The 21,684-nt window shown below is 36.4% G+C and overlaps 2 protein-coding genes across 2 annotated transcripts; one reads left to right on the top strand and one right to left on the bottom strand.

The window, feature by feature from the left end:
* Nucleotides 1–74: 74 nt before the first annotated feature.
* On the bottom strand, nucleotides 75–17,086 carry LOC140055364 (U20-hexatoxin-Hi1a-like). The gene is made up of 6 exons (XM_072100691.1): nucleotides 16,796–17,086; nucleotides 4,248–4,284; nucleotides 3,794–3,940; nucleotides 2,728–2,913; nucleotides 2,123–2,239; nucleotides 75–1,065 (listed from the first exon to the last, which is right to left on the bottom strand). The coding sequence occupies exons 1-6, from the start codon at nucleotides 16,838–16,840 to the stop codon at nucleotides 953–955; spliced, it is 645 nt and encodes a 214-aa protein (XP_071956792.1). The 5' UTR covers nucleotides 16,841–17,086; the 3' UTR covers nucleotides 75–952.
* LOC140055470 (D-beta-hydroxybutyrate dehydrogenase, mitochondrial-like) lies at nucleotides 16,839–21,665 on the top strand. The gene is made up of 7 exons (XM_072100810.1): nucleotides 16,839–16,893; nucleotides 17,145–17,166; nucleotides 17,438–17,556; nucleotides 17,911–18,123; nucleotides 18,784–18,966; nucleotides 19,618–19,755; nucleotides 19,953–21,665. The coding sequence occupies exons 1-7, from the start codon at nucleotides 16,839–16,841 to the stop codon at nucleotides 20,345–20,347; spliced, it is 1,125 nt and encodes a 374-aa protein (XP_071956911.1). The 3' UTR covers nucleotides 20,348–21,665.
* The last annotated feature ends 19 nt before the right edge of the window (nucleotides 21,666–21,684 follow it).

The raw sequence follows: 21,684 nt of genomic DNA, 5'->3' as shown, positions 1-21,684 counted from the left end.
TTATTATAAATTAGGGCATTCCCTATTGCACCTCAACATAAAATCTACAAGAAATACAGTAACTTATCTAAAAAAAAAAAAAATACCAAAACGCCGGTAAAATTTATTAAAAATCTTTTTCTATACTTTTGTATGCAATCAAAACATTCGTATAATCGACAATTTGGCAATGTCAGACCATCCAGCTCGGAAAAATGATGGGAGGTTTTATAAAATTATAGAGGGTGCTATAACAGTATATCAAACCATAGAGGGCGCTATATAAAAGCTAAAAATATTGGTATCTAATAAACAAGGGCATGTTAGGCGTGCCAAGGGCATTATATTCACTTATTAAAGTTAATATTACCGATATTAGTATCTTTTTTATTCCCTTATCCAATCTCTAGAGTATTAGAATTTATGCATATCGGGCAATTGTTTTGGTTTATCCAAAATATCGGGAGAACTTGCATTTTAACTGGAGAGCGGGAGATGACTCAAAATATTGGGAGAGTCCCGCCATCTGGAGGGTTGGGAGGTGTGCAATGTATAATAAGACCTCCCTTTAACACAGTAGGCTACTATCACCTAAAATCACCAGAATATTACATACAGTAATTGTATAAATAGTAGAGTGAATAATAATGCCTAGAGTCTAAGTTGTAGATTAATACTTGTAAAAAGAGAAGCATTTTGGCATAGATGGCGTGTCATACCTATAGTTAAACTTGCATCAACGCTCACGTATGACATTCATACATAATGTACAACTAAAATTACTTTCAAGGTAGACTTGCCATCCTATCTAGATCTCCTAATTAAAAATTTGAAATTTGGTTATCTGCATTTTACATTTATAATTATACACCATATATAGTTAATAAGCTAGAAAATATATTGTAGCGATCAATTTTGTTAATTTAGGACATTGACAAGTATTGAATTCTGGATGCATAATTCTGTTGCAGATTTAAGGACTGTTTTCAAGTTTGTTTCTCAATTTCTGGCAATGTTCAGCTGAAAGTGTACCTCTCTCTGGTTCAGACAGTTTCTCCCCCTGCTCATCAACGCACCAACACATACCTGAGAAAATATTAGAAATTCCAATTGCTCATGGCGCTGTGGACTTAGATGTTACACTATTCAACTACATGCTTCTTTGTCTGTCTATGACAGTGGTTGTATGAGCTATTACACCAGGGTAACATTCTATTCATCTTCTAAGATGTACCAAGTTCTTTAAAGTGTGTACACGGGACCTACGGTTTATAGTCCTTATTCGAAAAGACTCGTTTACCACCAGAACCATGGAACGAGTGAGCCTCCTCCATCGGGATACAGATTACGGTTCAAAAACACTTGGCCACTCACTCCTCTATATATATGGTTCCAGGACGATTCGGCCATAAGACGATTCGGCCTTTTTGATGGGACGATTCGGCCCACTTTTGAGCCGAAACATCCCACTTTGTGGGCCGAAACGTCTCACTTTAGATCAAATTCATATTAATTTTTGTTGGTATTTATCAAGTTTTTAAAGGTGTTTAAAACAATCCGTATTTTATTGATATTGACAATCTTGATATAATATATATAATAAATTAAAAAACCGTAATTTTATATTCAATTTATTACTTCGAAAACCTTGTTTCTGTTGCGGCCAACAGAGGGCGTAACTTGTTTACATCGTTCGCGTGACTAAAAAATGATCATTTTCGACAATGTTTTCAAAATGTTTGCTTTATTGCATCTTTATTCCTAGTAGGACTACCCTATCGTGTTTCTGAAAATAAAGTTTGGGTAAAAGCTTATTTTATAAAATGCATATCAAAGCCGTTAAATTTAAGTATGCCGAATCGTCTCAGGGCCAAATCGTCCCGGGCCGAATGGTCCAAGGGCCGAATCGTCCTGTTACCATATATATATATATCTAATCTGCAGACAGTATTGTTTCGATCTTATTAGATCTCGTCAGTACAGCTCAGGTTTCAAAATGAAATGTACCGCAGAACTGGCATAAAACATTGAGCCAGGTATGCGGGACATGGTACACTGATATATATATATATATATCTCAGAATTTGTGTTCTGGTAAAAATGTTATAAATATAAAGAAACCATATTATGTATTAATATTTACCAACAGACCCCCAGCATTGCATTGCTTCATAATTACCATCACTGTCACACTGTGGTACCTGTGCTCCAATCATTGGCTTTTTCTCAGCTTCCTTTCTTCTACTTTCACATGTACCACCTGCAAAAGTTTTAAACAGCATGAATAAACGCCCCCCATAGAACATCATTTTGAATAAATGCCGCCCCCCCCCCTCCCCCATAGAACATCATTTTGAATAAACGCCCCCCCCCCCCATAGAATATCAGTTGGAATAAATGCCTCCTCGAATAAACGCTCTTGGCCTTTATTTATTTCTCGAATAAACACCCCACTACATGCATATATACACAATACTGTATTACCACACATTTCTATTTGTAGTAGAATTCATGATCTACAATTTACCAATAATTTTGATACAATTTTTACTGCATTTTTTCACTTTTCAATATTAAATGTGTTGTATTTTTTCATATTTATTTATTTGATTATAATACATGCTACCATATAACACCCAAAGAAATAAATGCTGCTCCCGAATACACTCCTCCCTCGAATAAATACGGTAAGCATTTGTATTTAAGTGTAAAGTACGTAGGAATAACATTAAAATCCAATCTACTTACGCAGGAGGGCTTCACTTCCTCGGTTCAAATCCCTTTCTTGGCATGTACCATCATGCACCCTGTGTACAAACTCCTGATTGCGTGAACATGTTGTGAAGTTTAGCATGCATTCACTACTGTACGTCTGGCCATCCGAACCACACACAGGTTCATATATCCTTGGGCAAGGAATATGACACATTCTCTCTGAGAATTAATCAAATAAATGACAATGAAAATATGCAGTAAAACTATTGACTAAACTCCTTATGTTATGTGTCCACAACTTTTTTAGACAAAGGGCCAGATAGAGCTTTTTGTGGTTATTCCGGCAGTCAAAAGGAGAATTTTTGGGACTTTATCAGACCAAACTGTTTCATTATTTTATATTGCAGAATCTTCAATAATAAGTGTAAAATGAGTTGAAAATGTAATAATATTGCCACAGAATGTTAATATTTCATGTTGAAAAAATACAAATTTTGCTTAAAGTTATTAATGAATTTCAATAGGCATGTTCTGTAAGTAAATAGCTATTTACACCGAAAAATTCAGAATAACTTGACAATTGTGGGCGCTATCATGCTAACAAACAAACAAAGCAAGTACTATAAAATTGGCAAATTTATATTTTGTAAAAAGGAAAAATAAAGCGGAATAGGGTACTATGAAATAAAACAGTGGACATACAGTAAAAGTACAGCTGCCCAAGCTCAATTGGGGATCAGAAGGATTTAAACAAGTACAGTACAGTACAGTACAGTAGAACCTGTGTTTTACGAATCCCGTGCTTTACGTACGCCTTTCGGTCCCGTACCATACGTGAAATAAAGGTTCTACTGTACTATGTTAGTGCTATGTAATAACAATTTTCATGTTACACACAGACAGAGAGATGTAATGAGATAAACAAAATAAAACAATATTTTCAGCTACCTAGAGGTTTCTTGGAATGGATGGTGCAATTATGATGGCTGGAAAATCATAAATAAGCTTTTGGGTCTGAGTGGGTGGAAGATATTTTCCTCATAACACAATTACATGCATGCACTGATTCATCTTTAAAAAAAACTAATTTTATTGTAACCTTCAATAGGTTGCATACAGTCATAACCTCCACAACCATTCCCACAGCATTTCCTTTCATTGTCACAGCTCAGATCATTGTCACATGTAATAGCGCAGATGCCAACTTGACCATCCGACACATCTGGACAACGTCCTTCCTTACTCACTGAAAAATAATAATAATTATTATTTTATTAATAAAAATTGTTTTCCTCATTGTATAGGATATGAAGTAAATAAAGAGATGTAAAGTTTATATAGAGGGTAGTATAACAATAAAAATATACAACACATTATATAGAGGGCGCTATATTTATACACATATGTATAAATGTAAAGATGTGCAATGCCTCTTTTTTGTTACGAGGAACGCAAGGAGGAAATAAATAAATTTATTGATTATTTCCTCCAGTAGCGCAGAATAAAAAGTGAAAAATGCTGCAACTGAAAAAAAACGAAAAAAAAAGACATACCAATTTGAATTTCACGATTTCTGTAACATTCTACAGTCTGAAAAAAATTATAAGCCCAAGAAATAGGAAATACAAATTATATAGCAACACACTCATGGATGACCGGCGTGAAGTTGGTTACTTATTCCTTATTCGATATTCAATTTTTTTTGTGAAGTTGGATCCTTATTCGACATTCACATTCACATGTATGGGGCGCAATATGTGTAATATTTTATTTAAATGATTTTATACTTACGGCTTAGATTAACTAGGGCTATGATTTATAGGGCTATAACTTCGTTATAAACGGCATGGACCGGGATGACGATACATGGGTTGGGGCAAGTAGAGTCCAGTCAATTCAGAAAAATACCACTTGCCCCGGTCCATGCCGTCTAGCTATCATTTTACGCCAGTTTAAAACGTTACTACAATTTAATGTTTTTTTAAATAAAAAATGCAATATAACAGGATGATATATAGGGCTATAATTACGTTATAAACGGCATGGACCGGGATGACGATACATGGGTTGGGGCGAGTAGGGTCCAGTCATTTCAGAAAAATACCACTTGCCCCGGTCCATGCCGTCTAGCTGCCATTTCACGCCATTTTAAAACCTTACTACAATTCAACGTTTTTATAAAAAATGCAATATAACCGGATGATATATAGGGCTATAATTACGTTATAAACGGCATGGACCGGGATGACGATACATGGGTTGGGGCGAGTAGGGTCCAGTCATTTCAGAAATATACCTCTTACCCCGGTCCATGCCGTCTAGCTGTCATTTTACGCCATTTTAAAACGTTACTACAATTTAAGGTTTTCATAAAAAATGCAATGTAAACGTATGATGTATAGGGCTATAATTACGTTATAAACGGCATGGACCGGGATAACGATACATGGGTTGGGGCGAGTAGGGTCCAGTCATTTCAGAAAAATACCACTTGCCCCGGTCCATGCCGTCTAGCTGTCATTTTAAGCCATTTTAAAACGTTACCGGTACTACAATTTAATTTTTTAAAATACAAAATGCAATATAACCGAATGATTTATAGGGCTATAATTACGTTATAAACGGCATGGACCGGGATGACGATACATGGGTTGGGGCGAGTAGGGTCCAGTCATTTCAGAAAAATACCACTTGCCCCGGTCCATGCCGTCTAGCTGCCATTTCACGCCATTTTAAAACCTTACTACAATTCAATGTTTTTATAAAAAATGCAATATAACCGGATGATATATAGGGCTATAATTACGTTATAAACGGCATGGACCGGGATGACGATACATGGGTTGGGGCGAGTAGGGTCCAGTCATTTCAGAAATATACCTCTTACCCCGGTCCATGCCGTCTAGCTGTCATTTTACGCCATTTTAAAACGTTACTACAATTTAAGGTTTTCATAAAAAATGCAATGTAAACGTATGATGTATAGGGCTATAATTACGTTATAAACGGCATGGACCGGGATAACGATACATGGGTTGGGGCGAGTAGGGTCCAGTCATTTCAGAAAAATACCACTTGCCCCGGTCCATGCCGTCTAGCTGTCATTTTAAGCCATTTTAAAACGTTACCGGTACTACAATTTAATTTTTTAAAATACAAAATGCAATATAACCGAATGATTTATAGGGCTATAATTACGTTATAAACGGCATGGACCGGGATGACGATACATGGGTTGGGGCTAGTAGGGTCCAGTAGTTTCAGAAAAATACCACTTGACCCGGTCCAGGCCGTCTAGCTGCCATTTCACGCCATTTTAAAACCTTACTACAATTTAACGTTTTTATAAAAAATGCAATATAACCGGATGAAATATAGGGCTATAATTACGTTATAAACGGCATAGACCGGGATGACGATACATGGGTTGGGGCGAGAAAGGTCCAGTCATTTAAGAAAAATACCTCTTACCCCGGTCCATGCCGTCTAGCTGTCATTTTACGCCATTTTAAAACGTTACTACAATTTAAGGTTTTCATAAAAAATGCAATGTAAACGTATGATTTATAGGGCTATAATTACGTTATAAACGGCATGGACCGGGATGACGATACATGGGTTGGGGCAAGTAGGGTCCAGTCAATTCAGAAAAATACCACTTGCCCCGGTTTATGCCGTCTAGCTATCATTTTACGCCATTTTAAAACGTTACTACAATTTAACGGTTTTTTTAATAAAAAATGCAATATAACCGAATGATTTATAGGGCTATAATTACGTTATAAACGGCATGGACCGGGATGACGATACATGGGTTGGGGCTAGTATGGTCCAGTCATTTCAGAAATATACCACTTGCCCCGGTCCATGCCGTCTAGCTGCCATTTCACGCCATTTTAAAACCTTACTAAAATTTAACGTTTTTATAAAAAATGCAATATAACCGGATGATATATAGGGCTATAATTACATTATAAACGGCATGGACCGGGATGACGATACATGGGTTGGGGCGAGTAGGGTCCAGTCATTTCAGAAATATACCTCTTACCCCGGTCCATGCCATCTAGCTGTCATTTTACGCCATTTTAAAACGTTACTACAATTTAAGGTTTTCAGAAAAAATGCAATGTAAACGTATGATGTATAGGGCTATAATTACGTTATAAACGGCATGGACCGGGATAACGATACATGGGTTGGGGCGAGTAGGGTCCAGTCATTTCATAAAAATACCACTTGCCTCGGTCCATGCCGTCTAGCTGTCATTTTAAGCCATTTTAAAACGTTACCGGTACTACAATTTAATTTTTTTAAATACAAAATGCAATATAACCGAATGATTTATAGGGCTATAATTACGTTATAAACGGCATGGACCGGGATGACGATACATGGGTTGGGGCTAGTAGGGTCCATTAGTTTCAGAAAAATACCACTTGACCCGGTCCAGGCCGTCCGTCTAGCTGCCATTTTACGCCATTTTAAAACCTTACTACAATTTAACGTTTTTATAAAAATGCAATATAACCGGATGAAATATAGGGCTATAATTACGTTATAAACGGCATGGACCGGGATGACGATACATGGGTTGGGGCGAGTAGGGTCCAGTCATTTCAGAAAAATACCACTTGCCCCGGTCCATGCCGTCTAGCTGTCATTTTACGCCATTTTAAAACGTTACTACAATTTAAGGTTTTCATAAAAAATGCAATGTAAACGTATGATTTATAGGGCTATAATTACGTTATAAACGGCATGGACCGGGATGACGATACATGGGTTGGGGCAAGTAGGGTCCAGTCAATTCAGAAAAATACCACTTGCCCTGGTCCATGCCGTCTAGCTATCATTTTACGCCATTTTAAAACGTTACTACAATTTAACGGGTTTTTTTTATAAAAAATGCCATATAACCGAATGATTTATAGGGCTATAATTACGTTATAAACGGCATGGACCGGGATGACGATACATGGGTTGGGGCGAGTAGGGTCCAGTCATTTCAGAAATATAACTCTTACCCCGGTCCATGCCGTCTAGCTGTCATTTTACGCCATTTTAAAACGTTACTACAATTTAACGTTTTCATAAAAAATGCAATGTAAACGTATGATTTATAGGGCTATAATTACGTTATAAACGGCATGGACCGGGATAACGATACATGGGTTGGGGCGAGTAGGGTCCAGTCATTTCATAAAAATACCACTTGCCCCGGTCCATGCCGTCTAGCTGTCATTTTAAGCCATTTTAAAACATTAATACAATTTAACGTTTTAATAAAAATTGCAATATAACCGGATGAAATATAGGGCTATAATTACGTTATAAACGGCATGGACCGGGATGACGATACATGGGTTGGGGCGAGTAAGGTCCAGTCATTTAAGAAAAATACCTCTTACCCCGTTCCATGCCGTCTAGCTGTCATTTTACGCCATTTTAAAACGTTACTATAATTTAACGTTTTTTTAAATAAAAAATGCAATATAACAGGATGATATACAGGGCTATAATTACGTTATAAACGGCATGGACCGGGATGACGATACATGGGTTGGGGCGAGTAGGGTCCAGTCATTTCAGAAAAATACCACTTGCCCCGGTCCATGCCGTCTAGCTGTCATTTTAAGCCATTTTAAAACATTACCGGTACTACAATTTAATTTTTTAAAATACAAAATGCAATATAAACGTATGATGTATAGGGCTATAATTACGTTATAAACGGCATGGACCGGGATGACGATACATGGGTTGGGGCTAGTAGGGTCCATTAGTTTCAGAAAAATACCACTTGATCCGGTCCATGCCGTCTAGCTGCCATTTCACGCCATTTTAAAACCTTACTACAATTTAACGTTTTTATAAAAAATGCAATATAACCGGATGATATATAAGGCTATAATTACGTTATAAACGGCATGGACCGGGATGACGATACATGGGTTGGGGAGAGTAGGGACCAGTCATTATAGAAAAGTACCACTTGCCCCGGTCTATGCCGTCTAGCTGTCATTTTACGCCATTTTAAAACGTTACTACAATTTAACGTTTTTAGAAATAAAAAATGCACTATAAACGTATGATTTATAGGGCTATAATTACGTTATAAACGGCATGGACCGGGATGACGATGCATGGGTTTGGACGAGTAGGGTCTAGTAATTTCGGAAAAATACCAATTGCCCCGGTCCATGCCGTCTAGCTGTCATTTTACGCCATTTTAAAACCAAAAACGTTACTACAATTTAACGATTTTTAAATTTAAAAATGCAATATAATCGCATGATTTATAGGGCTATAATTACGTTATAAACGGCATGGACCGGGATGACGATACATAGGTTGGGGCGAGTATGGTCCAGTGATTTTATAAACATACCACTTGCCCGGTCTATGCCGTCTAGCCGCCATTTTACGCCATTTTAAAATGTTACTACAATTTAACTTTTTTTTAAATAAAAAATGCAATATAAACGCATGATTTATAGGGCTAAAATTACGTTATAAACGGGATGGACCGGGATGACGATACATTGATTGGGGCAAGTAGGGTCCAGTCATTTTACTCACGTATCGTCATCCCGGTCCATGCCGTTTATAACGTAATTATAGCCCTATAAATAATGCGTTTATATTGCATTTTTTTTTAAAGTTCAATTGTAGTAACGTTTTAAAATGGCGTAAAATGGCAGCTAGACGGTATGGACAGGGGCAAGTGGTCTTTTTTTATAATGACTGGACCCTACTGGCCCCAACCCATGTATCGTCATCCCGGTCCATGCCGTTTATAACGTAATTATAGCCCTATATATCATCCGTTTATATTGCATTTTTTATAAAAACGTTAAATTGTAGTAACGTTTTAAAATGTCGTAAAATGGCAGCTAGACGGCATGGACCGGGGCAAGTGGTATTTTTCTGAAACGACTGGACCCTACTAGCCCCAACCCATTTGTCGTCATCCCGGTCCATGCCATTTATAACGTAATTATAGCCCTATAAATCATCCATTTATATTGCATTTTTTATTAAAAAAAACGTTAAATTGTAGTAACGTTTTTAAATGGCGTAATATGACAGCTAGACGGCATGGACCAGGGCAAATGGTATTTTTCCAAAATGACTGGACTCTACTCGCCCCAACCCATATATCGTCATCCCTGTCCATGCCGTTTATAACGTAATTATAGCCCTATAAATCATACGTGTTTATTGCATTTTTTAATTTAAAAATCGTTAAATTGTAGTAACGTTTTAAAATGGCGTAAAATGACAGCTAGACGGCATGGACCGGGCCAAGTGGTATTTTTCTGAAACGACTGGACCCTGCTAGCCCCAACCCATGTATCGTCATCCCGGTCCATGCCGTTTATAACGTAATTATAGCCCTATATATCATCCGGTTATATTGCATTTTTTATATTAAAAAAAAATTAAATTGTAGTAACGTTTAAAATGGCGTAAAATGACAGCTAGACGGCATGGACCGGGGTAAGAGGTATTTTTCTGAAATGACTGGACCCTACTCGTCCCAACCCATGTATCGTCATCCCGGTCCATGCCGTTTATAACGTAATTATAGCCCTATATGTCATCCGGTTATATTGAATTTTTTATAAAAACGTTAAATTGTAGTAAGGTTTTAAAATGGCGTGAAATGGCAGCTAGACAGCATGGACCGGGTAAAGTGGTATTTTTCTGAAACTACTGGATCCTACTAGCCCCAACCCATGTATCGTCATCCCGGTCCATGCCGTTTATAACGTAATTATAGCCTTATAAATCATTCGGTTATATTGCATTTTTTATTTAAAAAAATTAAATTGTAGTACCGGTAACGTTTTAAAATGGCGTAAAATGACAGCTAGACGGCATGGACCGGGAAAAGTGGTATTTTTATGCAATGACTGGACCCTACTCGCCCCAACCCATGTATCGTCATCCCGGTCCATGCCGTTTATAACGTAATTATAGCCCTATATATCATCCTGTTATATTGCATTTTTTATTTTAAAAAACGTTAAATTGTAGTAACGTCTTAAAATTGCGTAAAATGACAGCTAGACGGCATGGACCGGGGCAAGTGGTATTTTTCTGAAACGACAGGACCCTACTAGCCCCAACCCATGTATCGTCATCCCGGTCCATGCCGTTTATAACGTAATTATAGCCCTATAAATCATGCATTTATATTGCATTTTTTATTTTTAAAAACGTTAAATTGTAGTAACGTTTTAAAATGGCGTAAAATGACAGCTAGACGGCATGGACCGGGGCAAGAGATAATTTTCTGAAATGACTGGACCCTACTCGCCCCAACCCATGTATCGTCATCCCAGTCCATGCCGTTTATAACGTAATTATAGCCCTATATATCATCCTGTTATATTGCATTTTTTATTTTAAAAAACGTTAAATTGTAGTAACGTTTTAAAATGGCGTAAAATGGCAGCTAGACGGCATGGACCGGGGCAACTGGTATTTTTCTGAAATGACTGGACCCTACTCGCCTCAACCCATGTATCGTCATCCCGGTCCATGCCGTTTATAACGTAATTATAGCCCTATATATCATCCGGTTATATTACATTTTTTATTTAAAAAAAACGTAAATTGTAGTAACGTTTTAAAATGGCGTAAAATGGCAGCTAGACGGCATGGATCGGGACAAGTGGTATGTTTCTGTAATTACTGGACCCTAGTCGCCCCAACCCATGTATCGTCATCCCGGTCCATGCCGTTTATAACGTAATTATAGCCCTATAAATCATGCATTTATATTGCATTTTTTATTTTTAAAAACGTTAAATTGTAGTAACGTTTTAAAATGGCGTAAAATGACAGCTAGACGGCATGGACCGGGGCAAGAGAAAATTTTCTGAAATGACTGGACCCTACTCGCCCCAACCCATGTATCGTCATCCCGGTCCATGCCGTTTATAACGTAATTATAGCCCTATATATCATCCAGTTATTTTGCATTTTTTATTTTAAAAAACGTTAAATTGTAGTAACGTTTTAAAATGTCGTAAAATGACAGCTAGACGGCATGGACCGGGGCAAGTGGTATTTTTCTGAAACTACTGGACCCTACTAGCCCCAACCCATGTATCGTCATCTCGGTCCATGCCGTTTGTAACGTAATTATAGCCCTATAAATCATTCGGTTATATTGCATTTTTTATAAAAAAAACGTTAAATTTTAGTAACGTTTTAAAATGGCGTTAAATGATAGCTAGACGGCATGGACCTGGGCAAGTGGTATTTTTCTGAAATGACTGGACCATACTCGCCCCAACCAATGTATCGTCATCCCGGTCCATGCCGTTTATAACGTAATTATAGCCCTATATATCATCCGGTTATATTCTATTTTCATTAAAAAAAATCTTAAATTGTAGTAACGTTTTAAAATGGCGTAAAATGGCAGCTAGACGGCATGGACCGGGGCTAGTGGTATTTTTCTGAAACGACAGGACCCTACTAGCCCCAACCCATGTCTCGTCATCCCGGTCCATGCCGTTTATAACGTAATTATAGCCCTATATATCTTCCGGTTATATTGCATTTTTTACAAAAAAAAACTTAAATTGTAGTAACATTTTAAAATGGCGTAAAATGGCAGCTAGACGGCATGGACCGGGGCAAGTGGTATTTTTCTGAAATGACTGGACCCTACTCGCCTCAACCCATGTATCTTTATCCCGGTCCATGCCGTTTATAACGTAATTATAGCCCTATATATCATCCGGTTATATTACATTTTTTATTTAAAAAAAAACGTAAATTGTAGTAACGTTTTAAAATGGCGTAAAATGGCAGCTAGACGGCATGGATCGGGACAAGTGGTATGTTTCTGTAATGACTGGACCCTACTCGCCCCAACCCATGTATCGTCATCCCGGTCCATGTCGTTTATAACGTAATTATAGCCCTATAAATCATGCATTTATATTGCATTTTTTATTTTTAAAAACGTTAAATTGTAGTAACGTTTTAAAATGGCGTAAAATGACAGCTAGACGGCATGGACCGGGGCAAGAGAAAATTTTCTGAAATGACTGGACCATACTCGCCCCAACCCATGTATCGTCATCCCGGTCCATGCCGTTTATAACGTAATTATAGCCTTATATCATCCGGTTATATTGCATTTTTTATAAAAACGTTAAATTGTAGTAAGGTTTTAAAATGACGTGAAATGGCAGCTAGACGGCATGGACCGGGTCAAGTGGTATTTTTCTGAAACTACTGGACCATACTAGCCCCAACCCATGTATCGTCACCAAGGTCCATGTCGTTTATAACGTAATTATCGCCCTATAAATCATTCGGTTATATTGCATTTTTTATTTAAAAAAATTAAATTGTAGTACCGGTAACGTTTTAAAATGGCGTAAAATGACAGCTAGACGGCATGGACCGAGGCAAGTGGTATTTTTCTGAAATGACTGGAGCCTACTCGCCCCAACCCATGTATCGTCATCCCGGTCCATGCCGTTTATAACGTAATTATAGCCCTATATATCATCCTGTTATATTGCATTTTTTATTTAAAAAAACGTTAAATTGTAGTAACGTTTTAAAATGGCGTAAAATGCCAGCTAGACGGCATGGACCGGGGCAAGTGGTATTTTTCTGAAACGACTGGACCCTACTCGCCTCAACCCATGTATCGTCATCCCGGTCCATGCCGTTTATAACGTAACTATAGCCCTATATATCTTCCGGTTATATTGCATTTTTTACAAAAAAAAACTTAAATTATAGTAACATTTTAAAATGGCGTAAAATGGCAGCTAGACGACATGGACCGGGGCAAGTGGTATTTTTCTGAAATGACTGGACCCTACTCGCCTCAACCCATGTATCGTCATCCCGGTCCATGCCGTTTATAACGTAATTATAGCCCTATATATCATCCGGTTATATTACATTTTTTATTTTAAAAAAACGTAAATTGTAGTAACGTTTTAAAATGGCGTAAAATGGCAGCTAGACGGCATGGATCTGGACAAGTGGTATGTTTCTGTAATGACTGGACCCTACTCGCCCCAACCCATGTATCGTCATCCCGGTCCATGCCGTTTATAACGTAATTATAGCCCTATAAATCATGCATTTATATTGCATTTTTTATTTTTAAAAACGTTAAATTGTAGTAACGTTTTAAAATGGCGTAAAATGACAGCTAGACGGCATGGACCGGGGCAAGAGAAAATCTTCTGAAATGACTGGACCCTACTCGCCCCAACCCATGTATCGTCATCCCGGTCCATGCCGTTTATAACGTAATTATAGCCCTATATATCATCCTGTTATATTGCATTTTTTATTTAAAAAAACGTTAAATTGTAGTAACGTTTTAAATGGCGTAAAATGATAGCTAGACGGCATGGACCGGGGCAAGTGGTAATTTTCTGAATTGACTGCACCCTACTTGCCCCAACCCATTTATCGTCATCCCGGTCCATGCCGTTTATAACGTAATTATAGCCCTATAAATCATTCGGTTATATTGCATTTTTTATAAAAAAAAAAACGTTAAATTGTAGTAACGTTTTAAAATGGCCTAAAATGACAGCTAGACGGCCTGGACCGGGGCAAGTGGTATTTTTCTGAAACTACTGGACCCTACTAGCCCCAACCCATGTATCGTCATCCCGGTCCATGCCGTTTATAACGTAATTATAGCCCTATAAATCATTCGGTTATATTGCATTTTTTATTTAAAAAAATTAAATTGTAGTACCGGCAACGTTTTAAAATGGCGTAAAATTACAGCCAGACGGCATGGACCGGGGCAAGTGGTATTTTTCTGAAATTACTGGACCCTACTCGCCCCAACCCATGTATCGTCATCCCGGTCCATGCCGTTTATAACGTAGTTATAGCCCTATATATCATCCTGTTATATTGCATTTTTTATTTAAAAAAACGTTAAATTGTAGTAACGTTTTAAAATGGCGTAAAATGACAGCTAGACGGCCTGGACCGGGGCAAGTGGTATTTTTCTGAAATGACTGGACCCTACTCGCCTCAACCCATGTATCGTCATCCCGGTCCATGCCGTTTATAACGTAATTATAGCCCCCTATAAATCATTCGGTTATATTGCATTTTTTTTTTTTAAACGTTAAATTGTGGTAACGTTTTAAAATGGCGTAAAATGATAGCTAGACGGCATGGACCGGGCAAGTGGTATTTTTCTGAAATAACTGGACCCTACTCGCCCCAACCCATGTATCGTCATCCCGGTCCATGCCGTTTATAACGTAATTATAGCCCTATAAATCATTCGGTTATATTGCATTTTTTATTTTAAAAAATTAAATTGTAGTACCGGCAACGTTTTAAAATGGCGTAAAATTACAGCTAGACGGCATGGACCGTGGCAAGTGGTATTTTTCTGAAATGACTGGACCCTACTCGCCCCAACCCATGTATCGTCATCCCGGTCCATGCCGTTTATAACGTAATTATAGCCCTATAAATCATTCGGTTATATTGCATTTTTTTATTTAAAAAAATTGAATTGTAGTACCGGCAACGTTTTAAAATGGCGTAAAATTACAGCTAGACGGCATGGACCGGGGCAAGTGGTATTTTTCTGAAATGACTAGACCCTACTCGCCCCAACCCATGTATCGTCATCCCGGTCCATGCCGTTTATAACGTAATTATAGCCCTATATATCATCCTGTTATATTGCATTTTTTATTTAAAAAAACGTTAAATTGTAGTAACGTTTTAAAATGGCGTAAAATGACAGCTAGACGGCATGGACCGGGGCAAGTGGTATTTTTTTTAAACGACTGGACCCTACTAGCCCCAACCCATGTATGGTCATCCCGGTCCATGCCGTTTATAACGTAATTATAGCCCTATAAATCATTCGGTTATATTGCATTTTTTTTTTTAAACGTTAAATTGTGGTAACGTTTTAAAATGGCGTAAAATTATAGCTAGACGGCATGGACCGGGGCAAGTGGTATTTTTCTGAAATGACTGGACCCTACTCGCCCCAACCCATGTATCGTCATCCCGGTCCATGCCGTTTATAACGTAATTATAGCCCTATTATATCATCCGGTTATATTACATTTTTTATTTAAAAAAAACTTAAATTGTAGTAACGTTTTAAAATGGCGTAAAATGGCAGCTAGACGGCATGGACCGGGGCAAGTGGTATTTTTCTGAAACGACAGGACCCTACTAGCCCCAACCTATGTATCGTCATCCCGGTCCATGCCGTTTATAACGTAATTATAGCCCTATAAATCATACGGTTATATTGCATTTTTTATTAAAAAAAACTTAAATTGTGGTAACGTTTAAAATGGCGTAAAATGGCAGCTAGACGGCATGGACAGGGGCAAGTGGTATTTTTCTGAAATGACTAGATCCTACTCGCCCCAATCCATGTATCGTCATCTCGGTCCATGCCGTTTATCACGTAATTATAGCACTATAAATCATCCGGTTATATTGCATTTTTTATTTTAAAAAACGTTAAATTGTAGTAAGGTTTTAAAATGGCGTAAAATGACAGCTAGACGGCATGGACCGGGGCAAGTGGTATTTTCTGAAACGACTGGACCCTACTAGCCCCAACCCATGTATCGTCATCCCGGTCCATGCTGTTTATAACGAAGTTATAGCCCTATAAATCATAGCCCTAGTAAATCTAAGCCGTAAGTATAAAATCATTTAATTAAAATATTACACATATTGCGCCCCATACATGTGAATGTGAATGTCGAATAAGGATCCAACTTCACAAAAAAAATTGAATATCGAATAAGGAATAAGTAACCAACTTCACGCCGGTTCATGGATGATTCTGTTTAACATAAGTGAGTTTATGTATTTATAAGCAATAGATAGGGGCGAAACGACTTAGTGGCAAATAATTCTGGCGAAACAACTTCTGAAATCAACAACTACTTTGGCCTAGAAATTAATATCATTTAGTTAGGCCTAGCTATTTCCAAAAATATTTATTAAATAATCATTAAACTATCAATCTGATTATAAAATGAACAATTTTGAATATATCACTATATATTAATAATAAAGTAATACTTACTACAAGTAATGACAAAATGATTAATAATGCATTTAATCTAGCCATGGTACCATATACGGATGACGATGAAAACAAAACTCCAACTAGGGCAAATAGATGTGATTACACGCCGAAACTACCTTACTATAAACAAATGTCAATACTTTAAATATACTTTTTAAAGTTACTAATATTATCACGATGTTATTTCGACAAGCACATTATTACAAATTATTGTCGTATTAACATAAATTATAATAAATAACCGATATTACCCGCGACTTAAAAAGTATTTTTGTGAAAGACGGGCCTGGCGCGCCATACGAATTGTAGAACGTAAATACCGGAAGTTCGTTGTTCTAAAAATAAGTATTCGTGCTTAGTGAACCATGGTATTTCTAGATAATCGCTGGTTTATTTACCGCGATTGACTTCAGTTGGTTCGTGTTCGTAGGCCTAGCTAGGCTAGCTATTTTTGTTTGTAGAAAAACTTATTAATATTTTAAGTATAATGTCTTTGTATCATTTATATCTATTATCGTATTCGACGATAACGATAGTGTTTAGCGGTGCGGCTTTATCTCGCTATCTAAGTAATGAACTAGAGTTAAATTTCCCATCAATTTTGCTCCTCATCTTACCTACTGTTCTCCAACCTCTTAGCCAGTTCATCTTGGGAGGCATACTTGGCCTGATTGTCTTTGCAACTGCTTGCTATTACATCTTTAATAATCTTCCTCAGGGATATCTTCCAGTTGAAGAGAAAGCGGTGTTGATTACAGGTAATACCAGCTTTTTATTTATTAAGTTTTAATAAAAGAACTAAAATTATTTAGCTGTATTTTATAATTTATCAGTATGGCATATTTGAGTTAAGTATTTAATTAAAATAAAGTACTGTATTATAATCATTTCATTGCTTAACATAGTCATAGCATTTTGAACATTTTAATATTTTCTGTAGATCATAAGGTTTTCCAATTCACTTGAATATGGCAATTATTACATTCCTAAGGCCATTTTTTATAATGAAATGAAAATGATCATATAATAAATCATAATTATAAAATAATGAATACATTTGTGCAGACATGATGATTGATACAGTAACAATTATTAACAATTTTGTTACTTAGGATGTGATAGTGGGTTTGGCTATGAGACGGCTAAACAACTGGATGCCCTCGGCTTCCGGGTGTTCGCTGGGTGTCTAAAGAAAGGTGGCGATGGTGAACAAGCTCTTGTAGCCAATTGTTCGAATCGACTGGTCACTCTGCAATTGGACGTCACCAGTGATGACCAAGTGAAAAAGGCTTTGGACATTGTTAAACATCAACTCTCTAAAAAAGGTGACTATGGAAAATTAAAAAATTTTTGTTATAAAAACTATTCTACTAAATAAAAAGTCAAAATTTGTATTAGTAAAACAAGTTCCTAGACATCAAGTATTCAAATCAGAGGCTTTATGTACTAAGACTATATTAATTGATGGGACTACAAATTTAGTTGATGAGAAGCCAACCTTGTTATGGGGATCAGCAATTTAGGTTGGAAGTGGGAGCCTCAACATTAATATAAGACCAGAATTTTAGTTTGTAAGAACTCAATCTCATATAACAATCACTTTGTTAATCTTAAAAGGGGCATACGTCATTAACATTAAGTAATTAACATTAATTAACATTAAGTAGTAATGTAAACTTTACTTCGTAGTCTATCTGGGACTATACTTGATCATATATGGTATATATGCAGATTTCTTAAATAACACTGGATAATGTCAACAACAATGATAAAAGATGGGTAGAGCAGGCTAATTTCAGCTGATCATGGAGTATGAGCTGATAGAATGTATTGTCAACCTTAAAAGGGGCATAGGTCATTTTGTAAAGTTCAAACATTAAGTAGTAATGTAAACTTTACTTCGTAATCTTAAACTTATTTGTTTCTATCATAAAGCACTATATTGTAATAATAATCATAAATATGAAATCTTTGTTATCTTTTAGAACTCTGGGGTCTTGTAAACAATGCTGGACAGTGCATAATGGCAGAGACTGAGATCTGCTCATTAGAAGTATTCCAAAAATTATGGAATGTAAATTTTCTAGGGCAAGTACGGATGGTGAAGGCCTTTCTTCCGCTTCTTCGAAAATCAAAAGGTAGAATTGTAAACGTCACAAGTTTATGTGGTAAGTTACTATCTACCTTTTGGAGTAGAGTTGAAAAAAAAGTGATTCAAAATACCATTTGGATTTTTAAAATATATATTTTTTATCAGAAAACAAAAAATGTAAATAAAATATTTCGAGCCAGGGACACAGCATTAGAGGTTTCAACACTCTGGTTAAATATTTTACCAACATAGAGTTCTGCAGTGTGACGTCACAACGATAGATGGCGCTGCATGGTTGCTAGCCAACCCAAAAATGTGTTCAACGCTACTATGTTGATAAACTATATAGATCTGTATTTGTATCAAATTATGTATCTTAGATTGATTTTTTTTAACTTATTTTTTTTAACTTCAACTAAACTGTAGTTGAAGAAATAGATTAAAAACAAATATTTAGTGATCTTTTGAAATTTTAGTTTGTTTTTATTGAAAATTATTAAGTTTTAAAATGACTAAGCCAATTCCAAATTATTGGTGACCTTTGAGTCACTCAAGCAGGTTGAACGCATTTTTTGGTTAGCTAGCAACAACAATGCCGTCCACGCAGCGTCACCTACCGTCGTGAAGTCAGCACCGCAGAATTCTCTACTAAATTGTCTATGCAGTATGGAATGGTTATATTGTCATGTCAGACAAATTAACAACATGAATCTATTTATTTATACAGCTTTGTTATTTATGCCAAGTCTTTCGGCCTATTGCTCCTCAAAGGCCGCAGCGGACATGTTCACAGACGTTCTACGCAATGAAATGACAAAATGGGGAATAAAGGTGTCGGCAGTAGAACCAGGTGGTTTCAAAACTGGTAAGAAATATCAATAACAGACAGTTATTTAATTGAAAACTCAAGCAAGAAAAAATTGTACAAAGTTTGTGTAGGCCAGTTGATAAACTAAGGAAAACTGCAGAAAACTTTTTTGAGGAAGTTAAGTTGTCTACCTGAACACATTTTATTTTATTCTAATTTCTCCATGGTTTATTCCTGTATTTTTTTTTTTTCAGCTGCCACAACTTCAGGTTTGATGCAAAAAACACTTAAAGAACTACAAGAGCAACTTCCAGTTAACTTACGTCCCATCTACGGCGACCATTACTTCAAAAACATGTCTAGTCGTTTCTACACAGAAAACGATTCCCGACTGGAAACCGATATTTCACCAGTGTCGGAAACTATAATCCATGCTCTTCTAGCCAGACGTCCGAAGACGCGGTATGCCTGCGGCTTCTTAGCACCTGTTTACGCATGGCTGTTTAACCATCTACCGAGTCCGATTCTTGATTTTATGGCTAGTTTTTCAGGGACGTTGATCACAAAATCAGACATGGTAGACGCGGTTGTAAACGGAAACAAAAAAGCACAAGAAAATACAAAAAACGCTAATTTAAAGCAAGAATAAAGACAATTTGTAAATATTGCCAGAATCATGCCTGTTAATTTACGCTCAAAAACGTTTCCATTTAGCTTAATTCGAAACTTTAGGTTATAGTATTTTTTTTAAATTTGAAGCTTCTGAATTTTATAATTTGACAAATGACGTGTATTTTTATAATTTTGTATAGATTAGCTAGAGTAAGATTTGTTTTTGATGATTGATTTCTACATATTGGAGACATTCATTGCAGTAGGTTTACAATATATGGAATAAGGTGCTACAGTTTATAAACTCCTCACCCCCAATTTAGGCTAAATTGGAACACAAGAGTTTCTTAATCCCTGAGACTTGGTCTACGTTCTAGACCGAAATTAGTAAAAGATAAATATGTTGGCACATATGGCGCTTAATGCATATAATACTTGAGCTCACATTTTCAGACAAAAATCGAAAAGCCGACTAACATAAAAAGACAATAACTACAGACTTGGGACAAGTCTATCTGGGACTATACTTAATCATATAATGGTATTATACAGATTTCTAACACTGGATATATCAGCAACAACAGTAAAAGATGAGTAGAGCAGGTTAATTGTTTTTTCCCCTGAAAAGCTGATAGAAGGTATGTTTTCTTCCACCTCTATATGCATATTTTGATTATAAATTTACATACAGATAGAAATTAGATTTATAGATTTACATTAGTTCCAACATACTTTATGTTACGGGTAAATTACAGATTTAATTCAAAAAATAAATAGAATAACTAAGTTGAATAAATAATTGCATAGGACTACGCTCAATATTCACCCTTTTTGTATAGTACAGTTGTGCTTGAAATATCTATCTTATCCAAAGATTGGTTTCATATGGAAACTGAAATTAAATTTAGTAGCTATTTTTATCTTATAAAGCATTCCTTTAATTATTAAACATCTCAAGTTTTAAGCATTGCTGTTACAAAGTGTGCATTATTGTGAAACATTTAAATACCTATTTATATTACAAATTTAGCAATAAGTAGTGTTAAACATTAAGTTTGAAGTAACCATTGAATACATTTGTAACATTAAACAAATATAGTAGTACGCTGTACATATTAGTTTGTCTGAGTGATATTGTTGTCTACTCTCGCATTGGCCACCTTTTTTGGTGAGGATGCGTTCAGTCTGCTGAGAAATTTTATAGAGCGGAAGTTGCTTTGTTTTGTAATTGTGACCAAGTTTTCCGCGCAAACAACTTTTTGTAGTTCGGTCCAGCATACATTTCAGTCGTTTGTACAGTACTTGGATTAATAAATTGTTCTGGTTAGTTTTTATTAAAGAATCGTAAAGCAAAATGTGTTTCCTGAATAGGGA

The sequence above is a fragment of the Antedon mediterranea genome, chromosome 7, assembly GCF_964355755.1.
Source record: "Antedon mediterranea chromosome 7, ecAntMedi1.1, whole genome shotgun sequence".
NCBI classification, from domain to species: Eukaryota; Metazoa; Echinodermata; class Crinoidea; order Comatulida; family Antedonidae; genus Antedon; species Antedon mediterranea.
Note: the sequence above shows the minus strand (reverse complement) of the source record. Positions and strands in the feature narration are given on the sequence as shown.